Below are 27,875 nucleotides of genomic sequence, written 5' to 3' on the forward strand. Positions count from 1 at the left end.
CGTTGATTAATGTGCACTGTCCCTGAAAAAATAAAATCAACTTTAAACTCAAACAAGTCCTCTCCCCTCACCTTCACTACAGTTGAATCCTTTCCAGCCAGTACCACAGGAGCAGCCGAATGGGTCTCTCTGACAGAACACCATGGATCTGCAGTATCCATCTCTACACCACTCTTTACACGTCCTCCCAAACTTACCCTTGCCACACACTGGAAAAGAAATGACACTTTGATTAGGTTTAGGGTTAATTTGGACATATGCAGAAATATAGATCAAATGTAACGTCATTCAATATGTTAACAAATACTTAAAAAAAGAGATAATCGAAAAATATATGGACCGTGCATCATCGTTAAGGCACTAAAAATCACTAAATACATATACTACTGTATTTAGTGATTTATAGAGGGTCATTCGCTTAGCTTGGCAGATCCCGTTTACTACCTACTGGCCTGACCACACACTAAAACAAAATAGCATTCCAGCATTCTAAAGTCCCGACCAACATTCCATGGGGATTTGGAAACATTCCAAAGAGCGAGATAAGAGACCAAAAGCACTAAATCACATGGCACATAATCAGCCAGGATACATTTAGTAGACAATAAACCACATTCCCTTCGGGACAATAACGTTTTCTATCAAAATGAATGCCTGTAATGGGGGTGGCAGGGCGGCAGGTATCCTAGTGGTTTGGAGCGTTGGGCCAGTAACCAAAAGGTTGCTAGATTGAATCCCCGAGCTGACAAGGTGGAAATCTGTCGTTCTGCTCCTGAACAAGGCAGTTAAACCCATTCTTCCTATGCCGTCATTGTAAATAAGAAATTGTTCTTAACTGACTTTCCTAGTTAAATAAATGTTAAATAAAATAAAAAGATAAATAACAGGTATAAGAAGAATAGGACATACATTTAACCCCCATAACCCCAACAATCACACACATGATTCAGACCCCTTGACTTTTCCCACATTTTGTTAGGTTACAGCCTTATTCTAAGATTGATGAGAATAAAAAACAAAACAATTTAATCAATCTACACACAATATCCCATAATTACAAAGCAAAAAAAACAGTTTTTTAAACATTTTTAGCAAATTTATAAAAAATTTAAAACAGAAAGATCAGATTTACATAAGTATTCAGACCCTTTACTCAGTACTTTGTTGAAGAACCTTTGGCAGTGATTACAGCCTCGAGTCTTCTTGGGTATGACGCTACAAGCTTGACACACCTGTATTTGGGGAGTTTCTCCCATTCTTCTCTGCAGATCCTCTCAACCTCTGTCAGGTTGGATGTGGAGCGTCGCTGCACAGCTATTTTCAGGTCTCTCAAAATCATATTTAGCAGATGTTATTGCAGGTGTAGCTAAATGCTTATAAAAAAAAAATGTAAGAAAAAACACAACAACAACAAAATACTGTAAAGTTGCTTAGGAGCACGTCTGTCGGCGCCATCTTTAGAACCTCCAGACATGTTTGATCGGGTTCAAGTCCGGGGTCTGGCTGGGCCACTCAAGGACATTCAGAAACTTGTCCCGAAGCCTCTCCTGCGTTGTCCTGGCTGTGTGCTTAGGGTCGTTGTCCTGTTGGAAGGTGAACCTTCACCCCAGTCTGAGGTCCTGAGCGCTCTGGAGCAGGTTTTCATCAAGGATCTCTCTTTACTTTGCTCCGTTCATCTTTCCCTCGATCCTGACTAGTCTCCCAGTCCCTGCTGCTGAAAAAGATCCCCACAACATGATGCTGCCACCACCATGCTTCACCATAGGGATGGTTCCATGTTTCCTCCAGATGTGACGATTGGCATTCAGGCCAAAGAGTTCAATCTTGGTTTCATCAGACCAGAGAATCTTGTTTCTCATGGTCTGAGAGTCTTTAGGTGCCTTTTGGCAAACTCTAAGCAGGCTGTCATGTGCCTTTTACTGAGGAGTGGCTTCCGTCTGGCCACTCTACCATAAAGGCCTGATTGGTGGAGTGCTGCAGAGATGGTTGTCCTTCTGGAAGGTTCTCCCATCTCCACAGAGGAACTCTGAAGCGCTGTCAGAGTGACCACTGGGTTCTTGGTCACCTCCCTGACCAGGGAGTCTTGGTGTTCCAAACTTCTTCCATTTAAGTATGATGGAGGCCAATGTGTTCTTGGGGACCTTCAATGCTGCAGAAATGTTTTGGTACCCTTCCCCAGATCTGTGCCTCGACACAATCCTGTCTCAGAGCTCTACGGACAATTTCTTCAACCTCATGGCTTGGTTTTTTTGCTCTGACATGCACTGTCAACTGTGGGACCTTATATAGACAGGTGTGTGCCTTTCCAAATCATGTCCAATCAATTGAATTTACCACAGGTGGGAGTTGTAGAAACATCTCAAGGATGATCAATGGAAACAGGATGCACCTGAGCTCAATTTCGAATCTCAGGGGCTGAATACTTCAATAAGGTTATTTATAGAATAAATATTAGTTATTTATAGAAAACCTATGGCAAGACTTGAAAATTGATTTCTAGCAAAGATCAACAACCAATTTGACAGAGCTTGAAAAATGTAAAAAAGAATAATGTGCAAATGTTGTACAATCCAGGTGTGCAGAGCTCTTCGAAACTTACCCAGAATGACTCACAGCCAAATGTGTTTCTAACATTTGTCATCTCAGGGCGGTGAATACTTATCTAATCAAGATATATTAGTGTTTTTTTATTCATTTATTATTTATAAAATGGTAGAATTTTTCTTCCACTTTGACATTACAGAGTATTTTGTATAGATCGTTGACCAAAAATTACAATTAAATATATTTTAATCCCATTTTGTAACACAACAAAATGTGGAAAGAGTCAAGGGGTTTGAATACTTTCTGAAAGCTCTGTACATTCACAGATAAGAGATGTACTGTAATACTTTCTGAAAGCTCTGTACATTCAAAGATAAGAGATGTACTGTAATACTTTCTGAAAGCTCTGTACGTTCACAGATAAGATACTGTAATACTTTCTGAAAGCTCTGTACATTCACAGATAAGAGATGTACTGTAATACTTTCTGAAAGCTCTGTACATTCACAGATAAGAGATGTACTGTAATAGCCTTGAGCATTTACAGAAATGTTGAATAATTGTCCCTGTCAAATAAATAGAATAAATACAATTAAAATGATGTTCTTTTATATCAACTGGGAAACGTAGGTGACACACATGCAGAACTCCCCGGTACAGTTACATGTATAGCTAGTACAGATACAGGGATAGTAATAGAGGATGGGCTGTTTTTACCAGTTTCACAGGTTTGTCCCTTAAAACCGGGTGGACAGATACACTCTCCTGTCTCGTCGTGGCAGACCCCTCCGTTAGAGCACACAGGACAGCCGTGTTCACAGCTAGGACCCCACAGGCCAGGCTTACATTCTAGGATTCAATCATAAAACACTCGTTAGGAAGCAATTCTCTAGGCTGAGGGGAGAAGAAAAAAAATGTTTTGGGGTCTGCAATGGATACACTTTACTTGGGTTGAGTCAATTCCAAATGGTCAATTGAATTTCCAATGTAGTTATCAGATGAAGTTTTCACAAAGAACTGACATATCAAAAACAGGTTGTTTTGATAGAATAAGCAACATTGGGTAGTACTACAGTAGTATTGGGCAGTACTACAATAGTATTGTGTAGAAGTAGAACTTACAGTAGTATTGGGTAATACTACAGTAGTATTGGGTAGAAGTAGAACTTACAGTAGTATTGGGTAGTATTGTGCAGTACTAACTTCTGACAATGAGCCTGGTGATGGCTGATGTGGACTTGGCTCCAGCGATGGACCTGGCTGTGTAGAGACCTGCGTCTGAGGACTTCACTCCCTGGATGGGGTACACCAGGATGTCTGGGATCTCATTCTTAGGCACTGAGTGGATGAAGGAGCCTGGAAGAGAGAATAAGTTTTCCTGAGGAGGAGTCCGGTGATCCGTATTAACATGAGGGGTTGAATATTGTTGACCCGTGGGTGTGAATATTGTTGACCCGTGGGCTGTATGTGAATATTGTTGAGCTTTCTTTTAGACTCAGTAAGTTTTGTAGGAGCAAGTGTTCTGATTACATTTATAATTGAATCGCCCTCACATGCTAATTTTTGTCCGTTAAGAAACAATGATGTGCTACCTTTTCGTAGCATTTCTAACAATGCTAACATCTTTTCAGATGAATCTCAGAGTTCTAACACCGGGTTGGTTGCTCGGCAACAACACAGCTGCCAGTCAGAAGGAAGTGTATGGAACAAACCTAGGCTACAGTATATCGCTAAGCTATATGGTGGTATTCAACCTGAGGTTAATCAATAAACACAAGCAGATATTTTGATTAGCTTGGTAGTTAACTAGCTAACGTTAGCATGATTGAACAAAGCCCAGCAGCCAGCCTCTGTCGATAGCTAGGGAATAAAAGGTAGCTAGGCAATAAATGTGTGTTTGTTTTTATTAGTTAGGTAGCTAGCTAACTAGTCAACTAACGTAAAGTTATACCAGTCAGATGAGAGCTAATGTTGATTAGGTAGCTAACAAACAAAACATAGAAAGCTAGCTAGCTATATTTTGCCAAGTAAGGTTTTTCATATAAGGCTGAAGTCATCATGTGTAAACTGCTGATCTAGATACTTGTGTGTAATCAGAGCACAAATAGTCTAGCAAACATCATCAGCTGATATGATGGCCAGTTAACATTAACTAGCTAGCTAGGTAACGTTAGCCAACGTAAAACTATAACTTTAGCTACCGTGTATGGCCAGTTCATGCACCACAATATATCATACTTTCTTACACAAAACATAGCTAGTTAACATTAGTTACGTTAAATTTAAAACTACCAAACTTTGGTAAAACTGACACGGTGCTCGAGTTCATTTGCATTGCACGGACCAAAGCTATGGTAAGACGAGGTAGCCAGATTTCAGACAAGAAACAACACTGCAGTTAGCTACGCTACATTTCTTCAACTAAGAACAACCATGACCACAACACAAACCATAGCCGAGAAAACAAATTTGCTTTGTTAAGAAATAGTAAGCTAGTTATGAACTGCATATACAGTGCATTCAGAAAGTATTCAGACCCCTTGACTTTTCCCCACATTTTATTACGTTACAGCCTTATTCTAAAATGGATTAAATAAATCAAAATTCCTGAGGTTCTTGTAAGTATAAAAGCAAAGCTTTCTTTCATTTAATTTTTTTTTAAGCATGAAAAGGTAGCGTAATGGGATAATATATTACTGTGGTGGATGAAGAAACCAATACTTTACCTCGTATACGGTACAAATTACATTATTGTGGAAGCACCTCCTCTAAGAGAATGAATCGGGCTGTTTGAGAAGGTTTGAATCCGAAGCAACCTTCCTACACATAGTCTGAAGTACAATACCAACATAGCTACTGTAGTAGGTCAAAGCTGTGGGATAGAAAACCTTGGTAGAGCATGGGTGGAGTAGGCGTTGTGGTGCTGTAAAACCTTGGTAGAGCATGGGTGGAGTAGGCATTGTGGTGCTGTAAAACCTTGGTAGAGCATGGGTGGAGTAGGCATTGTGGTGCTGTAAAACCTTGGTAGAGCATGGGTGGAGTAGGCATTGTGGTGCTCATGTGAATTTCCTTTATTTTTAGGCTTCAATGCCTATTTCTCACATAAAACGTATTATTAGGTTTAAGGTTAGGGACAAACAGGCTACATGCTGTAAGGTTTACCATTTTTATAGATCACTGCGTCCTCTGCGAACACTTTCCTGCGTGTGAAAGAAATGTTGACATCTTCTCCTATGCTGACTGTGATGGTCAGGGACTCTGGCAAGAACGCAGCTAGGTGGGGGAAATATAAACACAATGGTAGAATAAGTAACAGACAGCAGAAACCAGAAAGCACAGCAGTCTGCAAGAGTTGTCAATAGTGCTTAGTTTTCTGCTAGATTTAAATAATTGTTGTGTAATTCTGTCACGTAGTTCACAAAATATTAAATAAACAGTGAACAGAAATAATATTATTGTAAATCCCTAATGAAAACAATCAAAGCCAAACAGACAGAAAAAGGGGATTAATGGTGACAGTTTTGCTGTAACTTTGCCGTGTGACTAAGGGTCCAGAAAGGAAGGCCTCAGGCAAACAAACACTTTGACAGGAAGAAAATGTTCACGTACCAGAAATCCTACCCCCCCCCCCCCCCCCGTCTGTCTGTAGGCTTGACATTGTTTCATTTAGGGAGTCAGAATAACAATTTATCATGCCACAATGGAATGTGACAGAAAATATGTCAACGGAGAACTTGTTTCATTTAAAACTTGTTTCATTTAGGAGCCACCGAAAACCTCAAAACACAACATATTTTTTTTTTGCAATAGAAAATACAGAACTGTACAATCTAGAACACAATATGAATGCGTTATTACCTTCATTCAGCATCTTATAAGTATATATCTGATTTTTGTCACTCTTTCTGGCCCTGCAGTAGAATTCTCCAAAGATATCACTGCGAGTCTTCCATTCGATCTTGGAGGCATGGTGGTAGGCTGTATCAGGGCTGACGGCCAGGCTCTGGGGGTGGGTCAGGGGGAAGTCACGGCCCATACCTAACAGACATGTTAAAAATGTGTTGGAAATACAATAACTACACAATAACACATTTTAATGTAACAAGAAAGTGTATGGTTAGGTTTCTTCCTAGGTTTTGGCCTTTCTAGGGAGTTTTTCCTAGCCACCGTGCTTCTACACCTGCATTGCTTGCTGTTTTGGGGGTTTTAGGCTGGGTTTCTGTACAGCACTTTGAGATATCAGCTGATGTAAGAAGGGCTTTATAAATACATTTGATTTGATGTGGTAAAATACAACGACAAAAACAATTCTCTAAATTTCAACTGTATTGGAAACATGTTATTTGACATGCCAATGGAACATGTTAGGGGAAAGGGGAATGGTTATTCCCTGTTGGTAGAGCATGGTGTTTGCAACGCCAGGGTTGTGGGTTCAATTCCCACGGGGGGGGGGCAGTACAAAAAGAAAACACAAAAATATATATAAATAAAAATGCATGAAATGAAATGTATGCATTCACTACTGTAAGTCGCTCCGGATAAGAGCGTCTGCTAAATGACTAAAATGTAAAATGTGGGAATGTGTTCATCTTGTGTGAAAGTCCCATCCTCATTACCCAGGGTACTGCTGGCGCTGGACGTAACAATGTCCTGTCGGGACGTCCAATCACTACTGACACAATGGAGGGAGGAGTCTGATGACGTCACCATGGGGTCAGGGTTCACCAAGGTCAGGTCCGCTATGTCTAGGGCATCACCTGAGACAGACGGACGGAGACACACAATTTACAAAAGGAGATTAAGTATCAGAGATAGTCGACACAAGACAAAGTGAAAAGAAATTGTTCATTTGGTTGGGAAATGACATCATTCGTAAAAAGGTGTAAAGTTTCTCATCATTGATATATTGGTATCAGTTCAACACATTGACCTCTTCATTATATTGGTATCAGTTCAACACATTGACCTCTTCATTATATTGGTATCAGTTTAACACATTGACCTCTTCATTATATTGATATCAGTTCAACACATTGACCTCTTCATTGGTATCAGTTCAACACATTGACCTCTTCATTATATTGGTATCAGTTCAACACATTGACCTCTTCATTGGTATCAGTTCAACACATTGACCTCTTCATTGGTATCAGTTTAACACATTGACCTCTTCATTATATTGGTATCAGTTTAACACATTGACCTCTTCATTATATTGGTATCAGTTCAACACATTGACCTCTTCATTGGTATCAGTTCAACACATTGACCTCTTCATTATATTGGTATCAGTTTAACACATTGACCTCTTCATTATATTGGTATCAGTTCAACACATTGACCTCTTCATTGGTATCAGTTTAACACATTGACCTCTTCATTATATTGGTATCAGTTCAACACATTGACCTCTTCATTATATTGGTATCAGTTTAACACATTGACCTCTTCATTATATTGGTATCAGTTCAACACATTGACCTCTTCATTATATTGGTATCAGTTTAACACATTGACCTCTTCATTATATTGGTATCAGTTCAACACATTGACCTCTTCATTATATTGGTATCAGTTCAACACATTGACCTCTTCATTATATTGATATCAGTTCAACACATTGACCTCTTCATTATATTGATATCAGTTCAACACATTGACCTCTTCATTATATTGATATCAGTTCAACACATTGACCTCTTCATTATATTGGTATAAGTTCAACACATTGACCTCTTCATTATATTGGTATCAGTTCAACACATTGACCTCTTCATTATATTGGTATCAGTTCAACACATTGACCTCTTCATTATATTGGTATCAGTTCAACACATTGACCTCTTCATTGGTATCAGTTTAACACATTGACCTCTTCATTATATTGGTATCAGTTCAACACATTGACCTCTTCATTATATTGGTATCAGTTCAACACATTGACCTCTTCATTATATTGGTATCAGTTCAACACATTGACCTCTTCATTGGTATCAGTTTAACACATTGACCTCTTCATTATATTGGTATCAGTTCAACACATTGACCTCTTCATTATATTGGTATCAGTTCAACACATTGACCTCTTCATTATATTGGTATCAGTTCAACACATTGACCTCTTCATTGGTATCAGTTCAACACATTGACCTCTTCATTGGTATCAGTTCAACACATTGACCTCTTCATTGGTATCAGTTCAACACATTGACCTCTTCATTATATTGGTATCAGTTCAACACATTGACCTCTTCATTATATTGATATCAGTTTAACACATTGACCTCTTCATTATATTGATATCAGTTCAACACATTGACCTCTTCATTATATTGGTATCAGTTCAACACATTGACCTCTTCATTATATTGATATCAGTTTAACACATTGACCTCTTCATTATATTGGTATCAGTTCAACACATTGACCTCTTCATTATATTGGTATCAGTTTAACACATTGACCTCTTCATTATATTGGTATCAGTTTAACACATTGACCTCTTCATTATATTGGTATCAGTTTAACACATTGACCTCTTCATTATATTGGTATCAGTTTAACACATTGACCTCCTCATTATATTGGTATCAGTTTAACACATTGACCTCTTCATTATATTGGTATCAGTTTAACACATTGACCTCCTCATTATATTGGTATCAGTTTAACACATTGACCTCTTCATTATATTGGTATCAGTTTAACACATTGACCTCTTCATTATATTGGTATCAGTTCAACACATTGACCTCTTCATTATATTGGTATCAGTTTAACACATTGACCTCTTCATTGGTATCAGTTTAACACATTGACCTCTTCATTGGTATCAGTGTGCGGTGTTGATGCTAGTGTGTGTTATTAATCCGCGGTGAAAGAATCATGTGATGTTTACAAACACCGTGTCTGATTGAATTGTTGGATATTACTGTTGGAGCTAGAAACACAAGCATTTAGTTAGATATTACTGCACTGTTGGAGCTAGAAACACAAGCATTTAGTTAGATACTACTGCACTGTTGGAGCTAGAAACACAAGCATTTAGTTAGATACTACTGCACTGTTGGAGCTAGAAACACAAGCATTTAGTTAGATATTACTGCACTGTTGGAGCTAGGAACACAAGCATTTAGTTAGATACTACTGCACTGTTGGAGCTAGAAACACAAGCATTTAGTTAGATATTACTGCACTGTTGGAGCTAGAAACACAAGCATTTAGTTAGATACTACTGCACTGTTGGAGCTAGAAACACAAGCATTTAGTTAGATATTACTGCACTGTTGGAGCTAGAAACACAAGCATTTAGTTAGATATTACTGCACTGTTGGAGCTAGAAACACAAGCATTTAGTTAGATATTACTGTTGGAGCTAGAAACACAAGCATTTAGTTAGATACTACTGTACTGTTGGAGCTAGAAACACAAGCATTTAGTTAGATATTACTGCACTGTTGGAGCTAGAAACACAAGCATTTAGTTAGATATTACTGTACTGTTGGAGCTAGAAACACAAGCATTTAGTTAGATATTACTGTTGGAGCTAGAAACACAAGCATTTAGTTAGATATTACTGTACTGTTGGAGCTAGAAACACAAGCATTTAGTTAGATATTACTGTACTGTTGGAGCTAGAAACACAAGCATTTAGTTAGATATTACTGTTGGAGCTAGAAACACAAGCATTTAGTTAGATATTACTGTACTGTTGGAGCTAGAAACACAAGCATTTAGTTAGATAGTACTGCACTGTTGGAGCTAGAAACACAAGCATTTAGTTAGATATTACTGCACTGTTGGAGCTAGAAACACAAGCATTTAGTTAGATATTACTGTTGGAGCTAGAAACACAAGCATTTAGTTAGATATTACTGTACTGTTGGAGCTAGAAACACAAGCATTTAGTTAGATATTACTGCACTGTTGGAGCTAGAAACACAAGCATTTAGTTAGATATTACTGCACTGTTGGAGCTAGGAACACAAACATTTAGTTAGATATTACTGTTGGAGCTAGAAACACAAGCATTTAGTTAGATATTACTGTACTGTTGGAGCTAGGAACACAAGCATTTAGTTAGATATTACTGTACTGTTGGAGCTAGAACCACAAGCATTTAGTTAGATATTACTGCACTGTTGGAGCTAGAAACACAAACATTTAGTTAGATATTACTGTACTGTTGGAGCTAGAAACACAAGCATTTAGTTAGATATTACTGCACTGTTGGAGCTGGGAACACAAGCATTTAGTTAGATATTACTGTACTGTTGGAGCTAGGAACACAAACATTTAGTTAGATATTACTGTTGGAGCTAGGAACACAAGCATTTAGTTAGATATTACTGCACTGTTGGAGCTAGGAACACAAACATTTAGTTAGATATTACTGTTGGAGCTAGAAACACAAACATTTAGTTAGATACTACTGTACTGTTGGAGCTAGAAACACAAGCATTTAGTTAGATATTACTGTTGGAGCTAGAAACACAAGCATTTAGTTAGATATTACTGCACTGTTGGAGCTAGAAACACAAGCATTTAGTTAGATATTACTGCACTGTTGGAGCTAGAAACACAAGCATTTAGTTAGATATTACTGTACTGTTGGAGCTAGAAACACAAGCATTTAGTTAGATACTACTGCACTGTTGGAGCTAGAAACACAAACATTTAGTTAGATATTACTGTACTGTTGGAGCTAGAAACACAAGCATTTAGTTAGATATTACTGCACTGTTGGAGCTAGAAACACAAGCATTTAGTTAGATACTACCGCACTGTTGGAGCTAGAAACACAAACATTTAGTTAGATATTACTGTACTGTTGGAGCTAGAAACACAAGCATTTAGTTAGATATTACTGCACTGTTGGAGCTAGAAACACAAGCATTTAGTTAGATACTACTGCACTGTTGGAGCTAGAAACACAAATATTTAGTTAGATATTACTGCACTGTTGGAGCTAGAAACACAAGCATTTAGTTAGATATTACTGTTGGAGCTAGAACCACAAGCATTTAGTTAGATATTACTGTACTGTTGGAGCTAGAAACACAAGCATTTAGTTAGATACTACTGCACTGTTGCAGCTAGGAACACAAGCATTTAGTTAGATATTACTGTTGGAGCTAGAAACACAAGCATTTAGTTAGATATTACTGTACTGTTGGAACTAGAAACACAAGCATTTAGTTAGATACTACTGTACTGTTGGAGCTGGGAACACAAGCATTTAGTTAGATATTACTGTACTGTTGGAGCTAGAAACACAAGCATTTAGTTAGATATTACTGTACTGTTGGAGCTAGAAACACAAGCATTTAGTTAGATATTACTGTTGGAGCTAGAAACACAAGCATTTAGTTAGATATTACTGTACTGTTGGAGCTAGAAACACAAGCATTTAGTTAGATATTACTGTACTGTTGGAGTTAGAAACACAAGCATTTAGTTAGATACTACTGCACTGTTGGAGCTAGAAACACAAACATTTAGTTAGATATTACTGTACTGTTGGAGCTAGAAACACAAGCATTTAGTTAGATATTACTGTTGGAGCTAGAAACACAAGCATTTAGTTAGATATTACTGTACTGTTGGAGCTAGAAACACAAGCATTTAGTTAGATACTACTGCACTGTTGGAGCTAGGAACACAAGCATTTAGTTAGATATTACTGTTGGAGCTAGAAACACAAGCATTTAGTTAGATATTACTGTACTGTTGGAACTAGAAACACAAGCATTTAGTTAGATACTACTGTACTGTTGGAGCTGGGAACACAAGCATTTAGTTAGATATTACTGTACTGTTGGAGCTAGAAACACAAGCATTTAGTTAGATATTACTGTACTGTTGGAGCTAGAAACACAAGCATTTAGTTAGATACTACTGCACTGTTGGAGCTAGAAACACAAGCATTTAGTTAGATATTACTGTTGGAGCTAGAAACACAAGCATTTAGTTAGATATTACTGTACTGTTGGAGCTAGAAACACAAGCATTTAGTTAGATATTACTGTACTGTTGGAGCTAGAAACACAAGCATTTAGTTAGATATTACTGTACTGTTGGAGCTAGAAACACAAGCATTTAGTTAGATATTACTGCACTGTTGGAGCTAGAAACACAAGCATTTAGTTAGATATTACTGTACTGTTGGAGCTAGAAACACAAGCATTTAGTTAGATATTACTGCACTGTTGGAGCTAGAAACACAAGCATTTAGTTAGATACTACTGCACTGTTGGAGCTAGAAACACAAGCATTTAGTTAGATATTACTGTTGGAGCTAGAAACACAAGCATTTAGTTAGATATTACTGTACTGTTGGAGTTAGAAACACAAGCATTTAGTTAGATATTACTGTACTGTTGGAGCTAGAAACACAAGCATTTAGTTAGATATTACTGTACTGTTGGAGCTAGAAACACAAGCATTTAGTTAGATATTACTGCACTGTTGGAGCTAGAAACACAAGCATTTAGTTAGATGTTACTGCACTGTTGGAGCTAGAAACACAAGCATTTAGTTAGATATTACTGCACTGTTGGAGCTAGGAACACAAGCATTTAGCTACACCCGCAACAACATCTGCTAAATATATGTATGTGACCAATAAAATTTGATTTGATTTGATTTACTCTCTATACTGATACACTTTATATACACTTAGACAGAACACACAGATCTGAGACCAGGTTTTGTACTTTCTGGTATCATTCAAGACAGCACAAACAGATCTGGGAATATTGTTACTTAATTATTTTACTTTCCATTTATAGTATTTTATAAATGGATAGAAGGCACAGTATGTGGGTATGTGAGGGTGTATACAGTATGTGGGTATGTGAGGGTGTATGTGAGGGTGTATACAGTATGTGGGTATGTGAGGGTGTATACAGTATGGGGGTATGTGAGGGTGTATACAGTATGTGGGTATGTGAGGGTGTATACAGTATGGGGGTATGTGAGGGTGTATGTGAGGGTGTATACAGTATGTGGGTATGTGAGGGTGTATACAGTATGGGGGTATGTGAGGGTGTATACAGTATGCGGGTATGTGAGGGTGTATACAGTATGTGGGTATGTGAGGGTGTATACAGTATGCGGGTATGTGAGGGTGTATGTGAGGGTGTATACAGTATGTGGGTATGTGAGGGTGTATACAGTATGCGGGTATGTGAGGGTGTATGTGAGGGTGTATACAGTATGTGGGTATGTGAGGGTGTATACAGTATGGGGGTATGTGAGGGTGTATACAGTATGTGGGTATGTGAGGGTGTATACAGTATGGGGGTATGTGAGGGTGTATACAGTATGTGGATATGTGAGGGTGTATACAGTATGTGGGTATGTGAGGGTGTATACAGTATGGGGGTATGTGAGGGTGTATACAGTATGGGGGTATGTGAGGGTGTATGTGAGGGTGTATACAGTATGTGGGTATGTGAGGGTGTATACAGTATGGGGGTATGTGAGGGTGTATACAGTATGGGGGTATGTGAGGGTGTATACAGTATGGGGGTATGTGAGGGTGTATACAGTATGTGGGTATGTGAGGGTGTATACAGTATGTGGGTATGTGAGGGTGTATACAGTATGTGGGTATGTGAGGGTGTATGTGAGGGTGTATACAGTATGGGGGTATGTGAGGGTGTATACAGTATGTGGGTATGTGAGGGTGTATACAGTATGTGGGTATGTGAGGGTGTATACAGTATGGGGGTATGTGAGTGTGTATACAGTATGTGGGTATGTGAGGGTGTATACAGTAAGGGTGTATAAAGTATGTGGGTATGTGTGAATGTATTGTGATGGAAGGTGTGGAGTGTGTTTTTTTGGTGTTTGGTAAAGTGTGGCGTTAAGTGAGTGAGAAAGAAAATGGTTGAATAACCTAGAACCAATGTGTGTCTGTGAGCAGGGGTTGAGCGAGAGAGCTTTCAGTGTTGTGCAAATGAGGAATATACATTTTATAATGAATTATACAGCTATGTTCTCCTATCATGACGGAACGGTCCCCAACCCTATACCCTAGACACCCACCTGAACGACCCCATACACCATAGAGAAATCCGTATCTGTTTTAAAGGCCTTCTGTACTGTAAGTTGCCTATATGCAGACAAAACAGAAAGACGAATGTGGTCAGAGACCTACTAGAGCAGCACAGCCCCGTCAATATTCTGAGCCTGCCTGGCAGGGTTAGTCCTACAAAGCCAGAGCCCCCTGATAGGAGCATTTCTAGGGAGTTTTTCCTAGCCACTGTGCTTCTACACCTGCATTACTTGCTGTTTAGGGGTTTTAGGCTGGGTTTCTGTACAGCACTTTGAGATATCAGCTGATGTAAGAAGGGCTTTATAAATAAATGTGATTGATAGGAGAGCATAATACACAAGGAAATTCTCAAAGCTGCTAACGAGAACCTTGACGACCTTGTACTTAGACGGTGGGGATTCCGGTGGGGTGCCCCCCCACCGAGGTAGTGGCAGCGCTGTTAACACTGGCCGCAGTAACCCCATGAGGAGGGGGGCAAATTACTGTGACCCTGATGGCACAAAATAATCTAAGGTCTGACTGCACAGAGACGCTTGGGGGAAAAGGGCACAACAGGGGAGCAGTGTGTGTTTCAGGGGAACGGGGTGGAGCTGAGCTCCATCACCCAGGACGTGACGTTGGTTTAATCAAATCTCCCCATTTTTGCCAATTTTGCTCAATCTTGCAACGGTAACTGTAGTGGTGTTTAACCGGCGGCAGAGAAGTCAGACGCAGGAGGGAAATAACTGTTTCCAACGGCGCAGTTTATTTACAAAAACCCACCGGAAAACAGAATAATAAAAATCAAATGGGTAACATAACCCGACGCACACCAGTACAGACGTACACATACACTTTGTCATAGGCGTCGCAAGGATAGGACCAAGGCGCAGTGGGTAAAGTGAAAATAACCACCCACAAAACACCAAGTGAAAACAAACCCAAACAAATATGGCCTCCAATTAGAGACAATGACAACAAGCTGTCTCTAATTGGAGGTCATTGCCAAAAATCCAACATAGAAATAGAAAACTAGATATACACATAGAAATAAAAAATATAGAACCTAAACCAAAAACCCCGAAACACACAAAACAAACACCCCCTGACCAAACTACAATGACAAATAACCCCTTTACTGGTCAGGACGTGACACACTTACAACAAACAATCACCGACAAGGACATGAGGGGAAACAGAGGGTTAAATACACAACATGTAATTGATGGGATTGGAACCAGGTGTCACGACAGTGACGGATGGTGGCGCCCCTCCTCGGCCGGGCGGAGCTCGGCGGTCGTCGTCGCCGGCCTACTAGCTACCATCGATCCCTTTTTGTTTCACTTTCGTTTGGTTAGGTCTAGGTAGGCACGCACCTGTTTTGGGTTAGTCATTAGTAAGGGGGGGTTATTTAGGTTAGCGTAGGATGTATGTGGTTGTACGTGATTGTGTTGCTTGTCCGGGTTTTTTGTGTTCGTAAAGAACGTGTACTGAGTTTTTCCTTCTGCCAGTGGTTTATTTTGTTTGTGTACACCACCGCAGAATCTTTCAGGGCTGCGCCCCTATACTTTGTCGACCACGTACAGTGCTTCCAATAAAGAAGTGTGGTCACGAACTCTCTCTGTCTCCTGCGCCTGACTCTACCTCTCCTGTTCCTCGAGCCAGCCCGTGACACCAGGTGTGATGGAAGACAAGACAAAACCAATGGAAAATGAAAAATGGATCAGCAATGGCTATAAGGTCGGTGACGTCGACCGCCGAACACCGCCCGAACAAGGAGAGGGACCGACTTTGGCGGAAGTCGTGACAGTAACTGTGTGTGTGTGTGTGTGTGTGTGTGTGTGTGTGTGTGTGTGTGTGTGTGTGTGTGTGTGTGTGTGTGTGTGTGTGTGTGTAGGATGAATCACAATAATTGTTTTCTAAAATAATAATAATTTCTTGACAAAAATGTAATGTAATGCAATGGCAATCCTGCTTATAGGTAACAATCCTTTGCATGAACTGCCGACAATATTACCTATATTAATTGTTAATTATAGAAATTATATATTTTTGAATATGTATAGTTTTTTAAGAGCTACAGTTGAAGTCGGAAGTTTACATACACCTTAGGCAAATACATTTAAACTCAGTTTTTCATCATTCCTGACATTTAATCCTAGTAAAAATTCCCTGTCTTAGGTCAGTTAGGATAACCACTTTATTTTAAGAATGTGAAATGTCAGAATAATAGTAGAGAGAATGATTTATATCAGCTTTTACTTCTTTCATCACATTCCCAGTGGGTCAGAAGTTTACATACACTCAATTAGTATTTGGTAACATTCGCTTTAAATTGTTTAACTTGGGTCAAATGTTTCGGTAGCCTTCCACAAGCTTCCTACAATAAATTGGGTGAATTTTGGCCCATTCCTCATGCTTTTTCATTTCTGCCTCCATATTTTCTATAGGAATGAGATCAGGGCTTTGTGATGGCCACTCCAATACCTTGACTTTGTTGTCCTTAAGCCCTTTTGCCACAACTTTGGAAGTTTGCTTGGGGTCATTATCCATTTGGAAGACCCATTTGCAACCAAGCTTTAACTTCCTGACTGATGTCTTGAGATGTTGCTTCAATATATGCACATCATTTTCCTCCTCATGATGCCATCTATTTTGTGAAGTGTACCAGTCCCTCCTGCGGCAAAGCACCCCCACAACATGATGCTGCCGCCCCCGTGCTTCACGGTTGGGATGGTTTTCTTCGGCTTGCAAGCCTCCCCCTTTTTCCTCCAAACATAACGATGGTCATTATGGCCAAACGGTTCTATTTTTGTTTCATCAGACCAGAGGACATTTCTAAAAAAAAATACAATCTTTGTCCCCATGTGCAGTTGCAAACCGCAGTCTGGCTTTTTAATGGCAGTTTGGGAGCAGTCTTCTTCCTTGCTGAGCGGCCTTTCAGGTTATGTTGATATAGGACTCGTACTGTGGGTATAAATACTTTTGTACCTGTTTCCTCCAGCATCTTCACAGGGTCCTTTGCTGTTGTTCTGTGATTGATTTGCACTTTTCGCACCAAGTACGTTCATTTCTAGGAGACAGAACACGTCTCCTTCCTGAGCGGTATGACGGCTGCGTGGTCCCATGGTGTTTATACTTGCGTACTATTGTTGGTACAGATGAACGTGGTACCTTCGGGTGTTTTGAAATTGCTCCCAAGGATGAACCAGACTTGTGGAGGTCCACAATTATTTTTCTGAGGTCTTGGCTGATTTTATTTTGATTTTCCCATGATGTCAAGCAAAGAGCCACTGAGTTTGAAGGTAGGCCTTGAAATACATCCACAGGTACACCTCCAATTGACTCAAATTATGTCAATTAGCCTATCAAATGCTTCTAAAGCCATGACATAATTTTCTGGAATTTTCCAAGCAGTTTAAAGGCACAGTCAACTTAGTGTATGTAAACTTCTGACCCACTGGAATTGTGATACAGTGAAATAATCTGTCTGTAAACAATTGTTGTGAAAATTACTTGTGTCATGCACAAAGTAGATGTCCTAACTGACTTGCCAAAACTATAGTTTGTTAACAAGAAATTTGTGGAGTGGTTGAAAAACGAGTTTTAATGATTCCAACCTAAGTGTATGTAAACTTCCGACTTCAGCTGTACATATTCTCATTCACCCATTTAGATTTGTGTGTATTAGGTAGTTGTTTGGGAATTGTTAGATTATTTGTTAGATATTACTGCACTGTTGGAACTAGAAGCACAAGCATTTCGCTACACCGGCATTAACATCTGCCGTATGTATGTGACCAATAAAATGTATTTTGATTTGACATGATATGGACTTGGTCTTTCCCAAATAGGGTATCTTCTGTATACCACCCCTACCTAGGCTGTATGCACTACCCTCTGTAGCGCCTTACGGTCAGATGCCGAGCAATTGCCATACCAGGCGGTAATGCAACTGGTCAGGATGCTCTCGATGGTGCAGCTGTAGAACTTTTTGAGGATCTGGGGACCCATGACAAATCTTTTCATTCTCCTGAGCGGGAATAGGTTTTGTCGTGCCCTCTTCACAACTGTCTTGGTATGTTTGGACCATGATAGTTCGTTGGTGATGTGGACACCAAGGAACTTGAAACTCTCGACCCGCTCCACTACAGCCCTGTCGATGTTAATGGGGGCCTGTTCGGCCCGCCTTTTTATGTAGTCCATGATCAGATCCTTTGTCTTGCTCACATTGAGGGAGAGGTTGTTGTCCTGGCATCACATTGCCTGGTCTCTGACCTCCTCCCTATAGGCTGTGTCATCGTTGTCGGTGATCCGGCCTACCACTGTTGTGTCGTCAGCAAACTTAATGATGGTGTTGGAGTCGTGTTTGGCCACGCAGTCGTGGGTGAACAGGGAGTACAGGAGGGGACTAAGTACACACCCCTGAGGGCCCCAGTGTTGAGGATCTGGCAGTGTTGCCTACCCTTACCACCTGGGGGTGGCCCGTCAGGAAGTCCAGGATCCAGTTGCAGAGGGAGGTGTTTACTCCCAGGTTCCTTAGCTTAGTGATGAGCTTCGTGGGCACTATGGTGTTGAACGCTGAGCTGTAGTCAATGAACAGCATTCTCACATAGCTGTTCCTTTTGTCCAGGGGGGAAAGGGCAGTGCACGAGGCGGTAATTATTTAGGCAGGTTACCTTCGCCTCATTGGGCATAGGGACTATGGTGGTCTGCTTGAAACATGTAAGTATTAAAGACTCAGTCACGGAGAGGTTGAAAATGTCAGTGAAGACACCTGCCAGTTGGTCCGCGCATGAAATCATTTAGGCAGGTTACCTTCGCTTCCTTGGGCACAGGGACTATGGTGGTCTATGGTGGTCTGTAGGTATTACAAACTTGGTCAGGGAGAGGTAGAAAATGTCACTTTAGACACTTGCCAGTCCGCACATGCTTTGAGTACACATCCTGGTAATCCGTCTGGCCCCGGGGCTTTGTGAATGTTGACCTGTTTAAAGGTCTTGCTCACATCGGGTACCAAGAGCGTTATATCACAGTCATCCAGAACAGCTGGTTCTCTCGTGCATGCTTCAGTGTTGCTTGCCTCGAAGCCAGCATAAAAGGCATTTAGCTCGTCTGGTTGGCTCGCGTCACTGGGCAGCTCGCATCTGGGTTTACTTTTGTAGTCCGTAATAGTTTTCAAGCCCTACCACACACAACAAGTCTTTAGCTCGGTGTGGATGTTGCCTGTAATCCATGGCTTCTGGTCGGGATATGTATGTACGGTCACTGTGGGGATGACGTCGTTGATGCACTTATTGATGAAGCAGGTGGCTGAGGTGGTGTACTCCTCAATGCCATTGGATGAATCCCGGAACATATTCCAGTCTGTGCTGAAAAACAGTCCTGTAGCGTAGCATCCGCGTCATCTGACCACTTCCGTATTGAGCAAGTAACTGGTACTTCCTGCTTTAGTTTTTGCTTGTAAGCAGGAATCAGAGGATAGATTTTTTCACACAAATGACGGGGATCTGGGCCTGTTCCCGGGACAGCAGTATATCTTTCTCGTTGGACACGTTAAAGGAAGAAGCTTCTTCCAGTTCGTGGTGAGTAATCCCAGTTCTGATGTCCAGAGATGGTAGCAGAGACAGTAGCAGCAACAAAATAAGGTTAAAAAAATACTAAATTACAAACAACGCAACAACAAAAAAAACGAACTAAATTGTACAATTGATTACGGGCATGTAAAAGGTCAGCCATCTTCTTCAGCGCCATCTTATTTATGTGTATGTAATCCATGTATGTACGACATAACATATTAACGTTTGGTGTGGTCACATAAGACAGAACGTTACTTAAGACTAAAATGAAAGGAGGGTGGATGATCGGGGTGGACATATAACGCGAATGTCTAGCAACCCGAAGGATGCGTGTTCGAATCGCATCACGGGCAACTTTAGCTAATCACGAGCAACTTGTTACTTTGCAACTACTTAGCATGTTAGCTAACCCTTCCCCTAACCTTAACCCTAGCTCCAGCGGTGGGGTCAACAGGTTCAAATGTGGTGTGGGAAAATTAATGTGTGTCTTTTTCTCATGACCTGGTCATGTAAAAATCTGGTTCGTAATCGTAGGCTACTGTATGACAGGGTCGAACGGTAACTTTTCCTCACTGGTCCAACCCGGGCCAGTTGGCCAAGAATCTCTTGGGTGAAAATATTTTCAACTGGACCCCATATGGTGTAGTTTTAAAATGCATATGGGGTCATGCAGGGCCTATAAATTGACATGGTTTCTCTCTATATTCAGATATTAACAGGCTACATTTGGTTGTTACAGTGGGGGAAAAAAGTATTTGATCCCCTGCTGATTTTGACAAAGAAATGATCAGTCTATAATTTTAATGGGAGGTTTATTTGAACAGTGAGAGACAGAATAACAACAACAAAAAATCCAGAAAAACGCATGTCAAAAATGTTATAAATTGATTTGCATTTTAATGAATGGGCAAACATACAAAATCAGCAGGGGATCAAATACTTTTTTCCCCCACTGTATGATATGAATTAAAAGCTGTGTAATATAATTTAGCAATGTGAGTCATTACTCTATTCTTTAGAATTGCATTGTATTAATCACGTTACTTTTTGGGGACAAAATAAGACACTGCCCCTTTAAGACAACTGCATTCCAAAAGAGAGATCGTCATGGCTACAGTAGGCTAGCTAAAGATGTATTTTTGTAGCTTTCTTTTTGCACACTATCAACAGTAGCCAGCATATTGCTAGTATGTTCACTGTTGAACAGTTTACTTGTAAATTACTTTCCCCTAAAATAAACATGCCCAATGAATAGATTGATGGGCAATTCGCTTTGTTCAGAACAGCTAACGTTAACGTGTGCTGTGTGAACGTTGCTATCGACTTCTGTATTGCTCGAGTGCTCGAAAGTTGTGACTCGTGGGAGCGTAGCGTTGCTTGAACCAATCATACTGCTCAAAATACAAATAGCATGACTTTTCTGCGTCTTCAATGGTAGACTGCAACAGAGCATGTAAATGTTGACCTGGAAAACAAATTAGGGGCGCCACACCAGATTGAAAAGCACTGGGGGAAATGCCGTCTCGCCTTTCTGGCAGCTCTGCACCTAGCGAACATTAGCGTAAGCTACCTAGAAACCTAGCTAACCTTAGCCACAACGAATTGGAATTCCCAACATATCATACATATTGCAAATTCATAACATATTGTAAGACTTGCATGATGGACATGCACAAATTAATACATACCATACCAAACATAACATATCATACTCATGTGAGTGTCTCAGATTTCCGTTTAGTATTTTACGTCTACCCCTGAGTCCAGGTTGGATGTAGCTACCCTGACAGGTTATCAGCCCGATCTCATCCATCATCATTAGTTGTAGTACGATCAGCTAATACATACAGTCTGTGTTGGTTCCCTTCCTTCCCCCTGTGTTTTAACCCTAATGTATGGAATCAATGGAATGTTTCTGTACCCATCTGAACTCAATTGACTTGTTGCCAGTTTTCCCTCCGGCAGCCATTGTTACTAAAAGCACCAATTTATTTTAGCTCACACATAAAGATGGAAGCATCTGAGATTAATCCGCATTGTTCAAAACAAAATGCCAATGCAGTGTCATAGCTCTGACATGACCATGACCATGTCCTCTAGCTGTAAATCAGCAACAGCTCTTCTCTCCTTTCAAGTGACTAGTGGGGGATATCCATCCACCTAAAGTACACTGACCAGTTGGTCAGGCAGGATTGATGGGTCAGTGTTTCAAAGCCGTTCTGTCTTTGACTGTTATCTGTCTCTGAGCTAGCTGCGATTTACAACTGGTGGAGAGCAGAGGTGGAAGATGAGAGAGTTCACTGAGCTCTTCAGTACGGGCCATTCTACTGTCAATGTTTGTCTATGGAGATTGCATGGCTGTGTGCTTGATTGTATACACCTGTCAGCAACGGGTTGTGGCTGAAATAGCAGAATCCACTAATTTGAAGGGGTGTCCACATACTTTTGTATATATAGTGTATATCAATGAATTGGCGAGGGCACTAGATCACTCTGCAGCACCCAACCTCACCCTGCTAGAACCTGAAGTCAAATGTCTACTGTTTGCTGACGATCTGGTGCTTCTGTCACTAACCAAGGAGGGCCTACAGCAGCACCTAGATCTTCTGCACAGATTCTGTCAGACCTGGGCCCTCCTTGGTTGGGGACAGAAGCACCAGATCATAATGGTTGCCAAAACCATAAATGCTAATACCAACTTGACACCGTTGCCCTAGAAAACACAAAATAAATATGCCTACCTCGGCCTAAACATCAGCACCACAGGTAACTTCCACAAAGCTGTGAACAATCTCAGAGATAAGGACTTTCTACGCCATCAAAAGGAACATAAAATTTGACATACCAATTAGGATCTGGCTAAAAATATTTGAATCAGTTATAGAGCCCATTGTCGTTTGGGGTTGTGAGGTCTGGGGTCCGCTCACCAACCAAGAATTCACTAAATGGGACAAACACAAAATTGAGGCTTCTGCAAAAATATCCTCAGTGTACAACGTAGAACACCAAATAATGCAGAGCAGAATTAGGCCGATACCCGCTAATTATCAAAATCCAGAAAAGAGCCGTTAAATTCTACAACCACCTAAAAGGAAGTGATTCCCAAACCTTCCATAACAAAGCCATCACCTACAGAGAGATGAACCTGGAGAAGTGTCCCCTAAGAAAGCTGGTCCTGGGGCTCTGTTCACAAACACAAACACACCCCACAGAGCCCCAGGACAGCAACACAATTAGACCCAATCAAATCATGAGGAAACAGAAAGATATTTACTTGGCACGTTGGAAAGAATTAACAACAAAACCCAGAGCAAACTAGAATGCTATTTGGCTCTAAACAGAGAGTACACAGTGGCAGAATACCTGACCACTGTGACTGACCCAAACTTAAGGAAAGCTTTGACTATGTACAGACTCAGAGATCATAGCCTTGCTATTGAGAAAGGCCGCCGTAGGCAGACCTGGCTCTCAAGAGAAGACAGGCTATGTGCACACTGCCCACAAAATGAGGTGGAAACTGAGCTGCACTTCCTAACCTCCTGCCAAATGTATGACCATATTAGAGACACACATTTCCCTCAGATTACAGAATTAGAAAAACAAATCCAATCTTGATAAACTCCCATATCTACTGGGTGAAATACCACAGTGTTCCATCACAGCCGCAAGATTTGTGACCTGTTGCCACAAGAAAAGATCAACCAGTGGACAACAAACACCATTGTAAATACAACCCATATTTATGTCTCTATTCCTTTGGAATTTTGTGAGTGTAGTGTTTACTGTTCATTTTTTATTGTTGATTTCACTTTTGTTTATAATCTATTTCACTTGCTTTGGCAATGTTAACATATGTTTCCCATGCTAATAAAGCCCTTAAATTGAGAGAGAGAGAGAGAGAGAGAGGAGAGAGCAGAGTGAGAGAGAGTGAGGGAATATGGAAGAGATCATGGTTCTATTACGCAGCTAGCCCTCTGATGGTCTGACCTCTTGACACACACACACACACACACACACACACACACACACACACACACACACACACACACACACACACACACACACACACACACACACACACACACACACACACACACACACACACACACACACAGATTCTGCAGTGTATCAACCCCCTGGACAGAGAAAGATGTGTGAAGTTTCTCACATGCTGTGCATCCACTGCACGATCCTGACAAACACATCATTCACTCAGGGAGAAAAGTCCCAACTCTGGAAACCTGTTTCATATTACCCCATCACCTTTCAGTATGCAGCAACCATATCAAACCATCCTTCTTATGAAACATCTTGGGCCTTTCTGTTGATCCTAGGATACTGTTTGACCTCTGTTGATCCTAGAATACTGTTTGACCTCTGTTGATCCTAGGATACTGTTTGACCTCTGTTGATCCTAGAATACTGTTTGACCTCTGTTGATCCTAGGATACTGTTTGACCTCTGTTGATCCTAGGATACTGTTTGACCTCTGTTGATCCTAGAATACTGTTGGCAGGTAGCCTAGTGGTTAGAGTGTAGAAGAGGCAGGTAGCCTAGTGGTTAGAGTGTAGAGGTGGCAGGTAGCCTAGTGGTTAGAGTGTAGAGGAGGCAGGTAGTTTAGTGGTTAGAGTGGAGGGGAGGCAGGTAGCCTAGTGGTTAGAGTGTAGAGGAGACAGGTAGCCTAGTGGTTAGAGTGTAGAGGAGGCAGGGTAGCCCAGTGGTTAGAGTGTAGAGGAGGCAGGTAGTCTAGTGGTTAGAGTGCAGAGGCGGCAGGTAGTCTAGTGGTTAGAGTGTAGAGGAGGCAGCTAGTCTAGTGGTTAGAGTGGAGGGGTGGCAGGTAGCCTAGTGGTTAGAGTGGAGGGGCGGCAGGTAGCCTAGTGGTTAGAGTGGAGGGGTGGCAGGTAGCCTAGTGGTTAGAGTGGAGGGGCGGCAGGTAGCCTAGTGGTTAGAGTGGAGGGGTGGCAGGTAGCCTACTGGTTAGAGTGGAGGGGCGGCAGGTAGCCTACTGGTTAGAGTGTAGAGGTGGCAGGTAGCCTAGTGGTTAGAGTGTAGAGGAGGCAGGTATCCTAGTGGTTAGAGTGTAGAGGTGGCAGGTAGCCTAGTGGTTAGAGTGTAGAGGTGGCAGGTAGCCTAGTGGTTAGAGTGTAGGGGTGGCAGGTAGCCTAGTGGTTAGAGTGGAGGGGCGGCAGGTAGCCTAGTGGTTAGAGTGGAGGGGTGTCAGGTAGCCTAGTGGTTAGAGTGGAGGGGTGGCAGGTAGCCTAGTGGTTAGAGTGGAGGGGCGGCAGGTAGCCTAGTGGTTAGAGTGTAGAGGTGGCAGGTAGCCTAGTGGTTAGAGTGGAGGAGCGGCAGGAAGCCTAGTGGTTAGAGTGTAGAGGAGGCAGGTAGCCTAGTGGTTAGAGTGTAGAGGAGGCAGGTAGCCTAGTGGTTAGAGTGTAGAGGAGGCAGGTAGTCTAATGGTTAGAGTGGAGGGGCGGTAGGTAGCCTAGTGGTTAGAGTGTAGAAGAGGAGGGTAGCCTAGTGGTTAGAGTGTAGAGGGGGCAGGTATCCTAGTGGTTAGAGTGTAGAGGCGGCAGGTAGCCTAGTGGTTAGAGTGGAGGGGTGGCAGGTAGCCTAGTGGTTAGAGTGTAGAGGTGGCAGGGTAACCTAGTGGTTAGAGTGGAGGGGCGGCAGGTAGCGTTGTCGTTAGAGTGTAGAGGCGGCAGGTAGTCTAGTGGTTAGAGTGTAGAGGAGGCAGGTAGCCTAGTGGTTAGAGTGTAGGGGTGGCAGGTAGTCTAGTGGTTAGAGTGTAGAGGAGGCAGGTAGCCTAGTGGTTAGAGTGTAGAGGAGGCAGGTAGCCTAGTGGTTAGAGTGTAGGGGTGGCAGGTAGCCTAGTGGTTAGAGTGTAGAGGAGGCAGGTAGTCTAGTGGTTAGAGTGTAGAGGAGGCAGGTAGCCTAGTGGTTAGAGTGTAGAGGAGGCAGGTAGCCTAGTGGTTAGAGTGTAGAGGAGGCAGGTAGTCTAGTGGTTAGAGTGTAGGGGCGGCAGGTAGCCTAGTGGTTAGAGTGTAGAGGAGGCAGGTAGTCTAGTGGTTAGAGTGTAGAGGAGGCAGGTAGCCTAGTGTTTAGAGTGTAGAAGAGGCAGGTAGCCTAGTGGTTAGAGTGTAGAGGAGGCAGGTAGCCTAGTGGTTAGAGTGTAGAGGAGGCAGGTATCCTAGTGGTTAGAGTGTAGGGGTGGCAGGTAGCCTAGTGGTTAGAGTGGAGGGGCGGCAGGTAGCCTAGTGGTTAGAGTGTAGAGGAGGCAGGTATCCTAGTGGTTAGAGTGTAGAGGAGGCAGGTAGCCTAGTGGTTAGAGTGGAGTGGCGGCAGGTAGCCTAGTGGTTAGAGTGGAGGGGCGGCAGGTAGTCTAGTGGTTAGAGTGTAGAGGAGGCAGGTAGTCTAGTGGTTAGAGTGTAGAGGCGGCAGGTAGCATAGTGGTTAGAGTGTGGGGGCGGCAGGTAGTCTAGTGGTTAGAGTGGAGGGGCGGCAGGTAGCCTAGTGGTTAGAGTGTAGGGGCGGCAGGTAGCCTAGTGGTTAGAGTGGAGGGGCGGCAGGTAACCTAGTGATTAGAGTATAGAGGAGGCAGGTAGCCTAGTGGTTAGAGTGGAGGGGAGGCAGGTAGTCTAGTGGTTAGAGTGTAGAGGTGGCAGGTAGCCTAGTGGTTAGAGTGGAGGGGAGGCAGGTAGTCTAGTGGATAGAGTGTAGAGGTGGCAGGTAGCCTAGTGGTTAGAGTGTAGAGGAGGCAGGTAGCCTAGTGGTTAGAGTGGAGGGGAGGCAGGTAGTCTAGTGGATAGAGTGTAGAGGTGGCAGGTAGCCTAGTGGTTAGAGTGTAGAGGAGGCAGGTAGCCTAGTGGTTAGAGTGTAGAGGAGGCAGGTAGCCTAGTGGTTAGAGTGTAGAGGAGGCAGGTAGCCTAGTGGTTAGAGTGTAGAGGAGGCAGGGTAGCCTAGTGGTTAGAGTGTAGAGGAGGCAGGTAGCCTAGTGGTTAGAGTGTAGAGGAGGCAGGTAGCCTAGTGGTTAGAGTGGAGGGGCGGCAGATAGCCTAGTGGTTAGAGTGGAGGGGCGGCAGATAGCCTAGTGGTTAGAGTGTAGAGGTGGCAGGGTAACCTAGTGGTTAGAGTGGAGGGGCGGCAGGTAGCCTAGTGGTTAGAGTGTAGAGGAGGCAGGTAGCCTAGTGGTTAGAGTGGAGTGGAGGAGAGGCAGGTAGTCTAGTGGTTAGAGAGTAGGGGAGGCAGGTAGTCTAGTGGTTAGAGTGTAGAGGTGGCAGGTATCCTAGTGGTTAGAGTGTAGAGGTGGCAGGTAGCCTAGTGGTTAGAGTGTAGAGGAGGCAGGTAGCCTAGTGGTTAGAGTGTAGAGGAGGCAGGTAGCCTAGTGGTTAGAGTGTAGAGGAGGCAGGTAGCCTAGTGGTTAGAGTGTAGGGGCGGCAGATAGCCTAGTGGTTAGAGTGGAGGGGCGGCAGGTAGCCTAGTGGTTAGAGTGTAGAGGAGGCAGGTAGTCTAGTGGTTAGAGTGGAGGGGCGGCAGATAGCCTAGTGGTTAGAGTGTAGAGGTGGCAGGGTAACCTAGTGGTTAGAGTGGAGGGGCGGCAGGTAGCCTAGTGGTAAGAGTGTAGAGGAGGCAGGTAGCCTAGTGGTTAGAGTGTAGAAGAGGCAGGTAGCCTAGTGGTTAGAGTGGAGGGGCGGCAGGTAACCTAGTGATTAGAG

At 42.2% G+C, this 27,875-nt stretch overlaps 1 protein-coding gene across 1 annotated transcript in view; it reads right to left on the minus strand.

Annotated features, from left to right (window-relative positions):
• LOC106568558 (TEK tyrosine kinase, endothelial) overlaps positions 1-27,875 on the minus strand; it is a 64,166-nt gene that overhangs the window by 18,140 nt on the left and 18,151 nt on the right. The window contains exons 2-7 of the mRNA XM_045692673.2: positions 7,161-7,301; positions 6,403-6,582; positions 5,707-5,817; positions 3,748-3,900; positions 3,262-3,393; positions 72-209 (exon numbers count right to left, since the gene is read on the minus strand). Of these exons, the coding sequence (XP_045548629.1) occupies positions 72-209; positions 3,262-3,393; positions 3,748-3,900; positions 5,707-5,817; positions 6,403-6,582; positions 7,161-7,301 (855 nt within the window). The remainder of the gene's footprint in view (positions 1-71; positions 210-3,261; positions 3,394-3,747; positions 3,901-5,706; positions 5,818-6,402; positions 6,583-7,160; positions 7,302-27,875) is intronic.

Source organism: Salmo salar, chromosome 13 (assembly GCF_965601325.2).
Source record: "Salmo salar chromosome 13, fSalSal1, whole genome shotgun sequence".
NCBI lineage: Eukaryota > Metazoa > Chordata > Actinopteri > Salmoniformes > Salmonidae > Salmo > Salmo salar.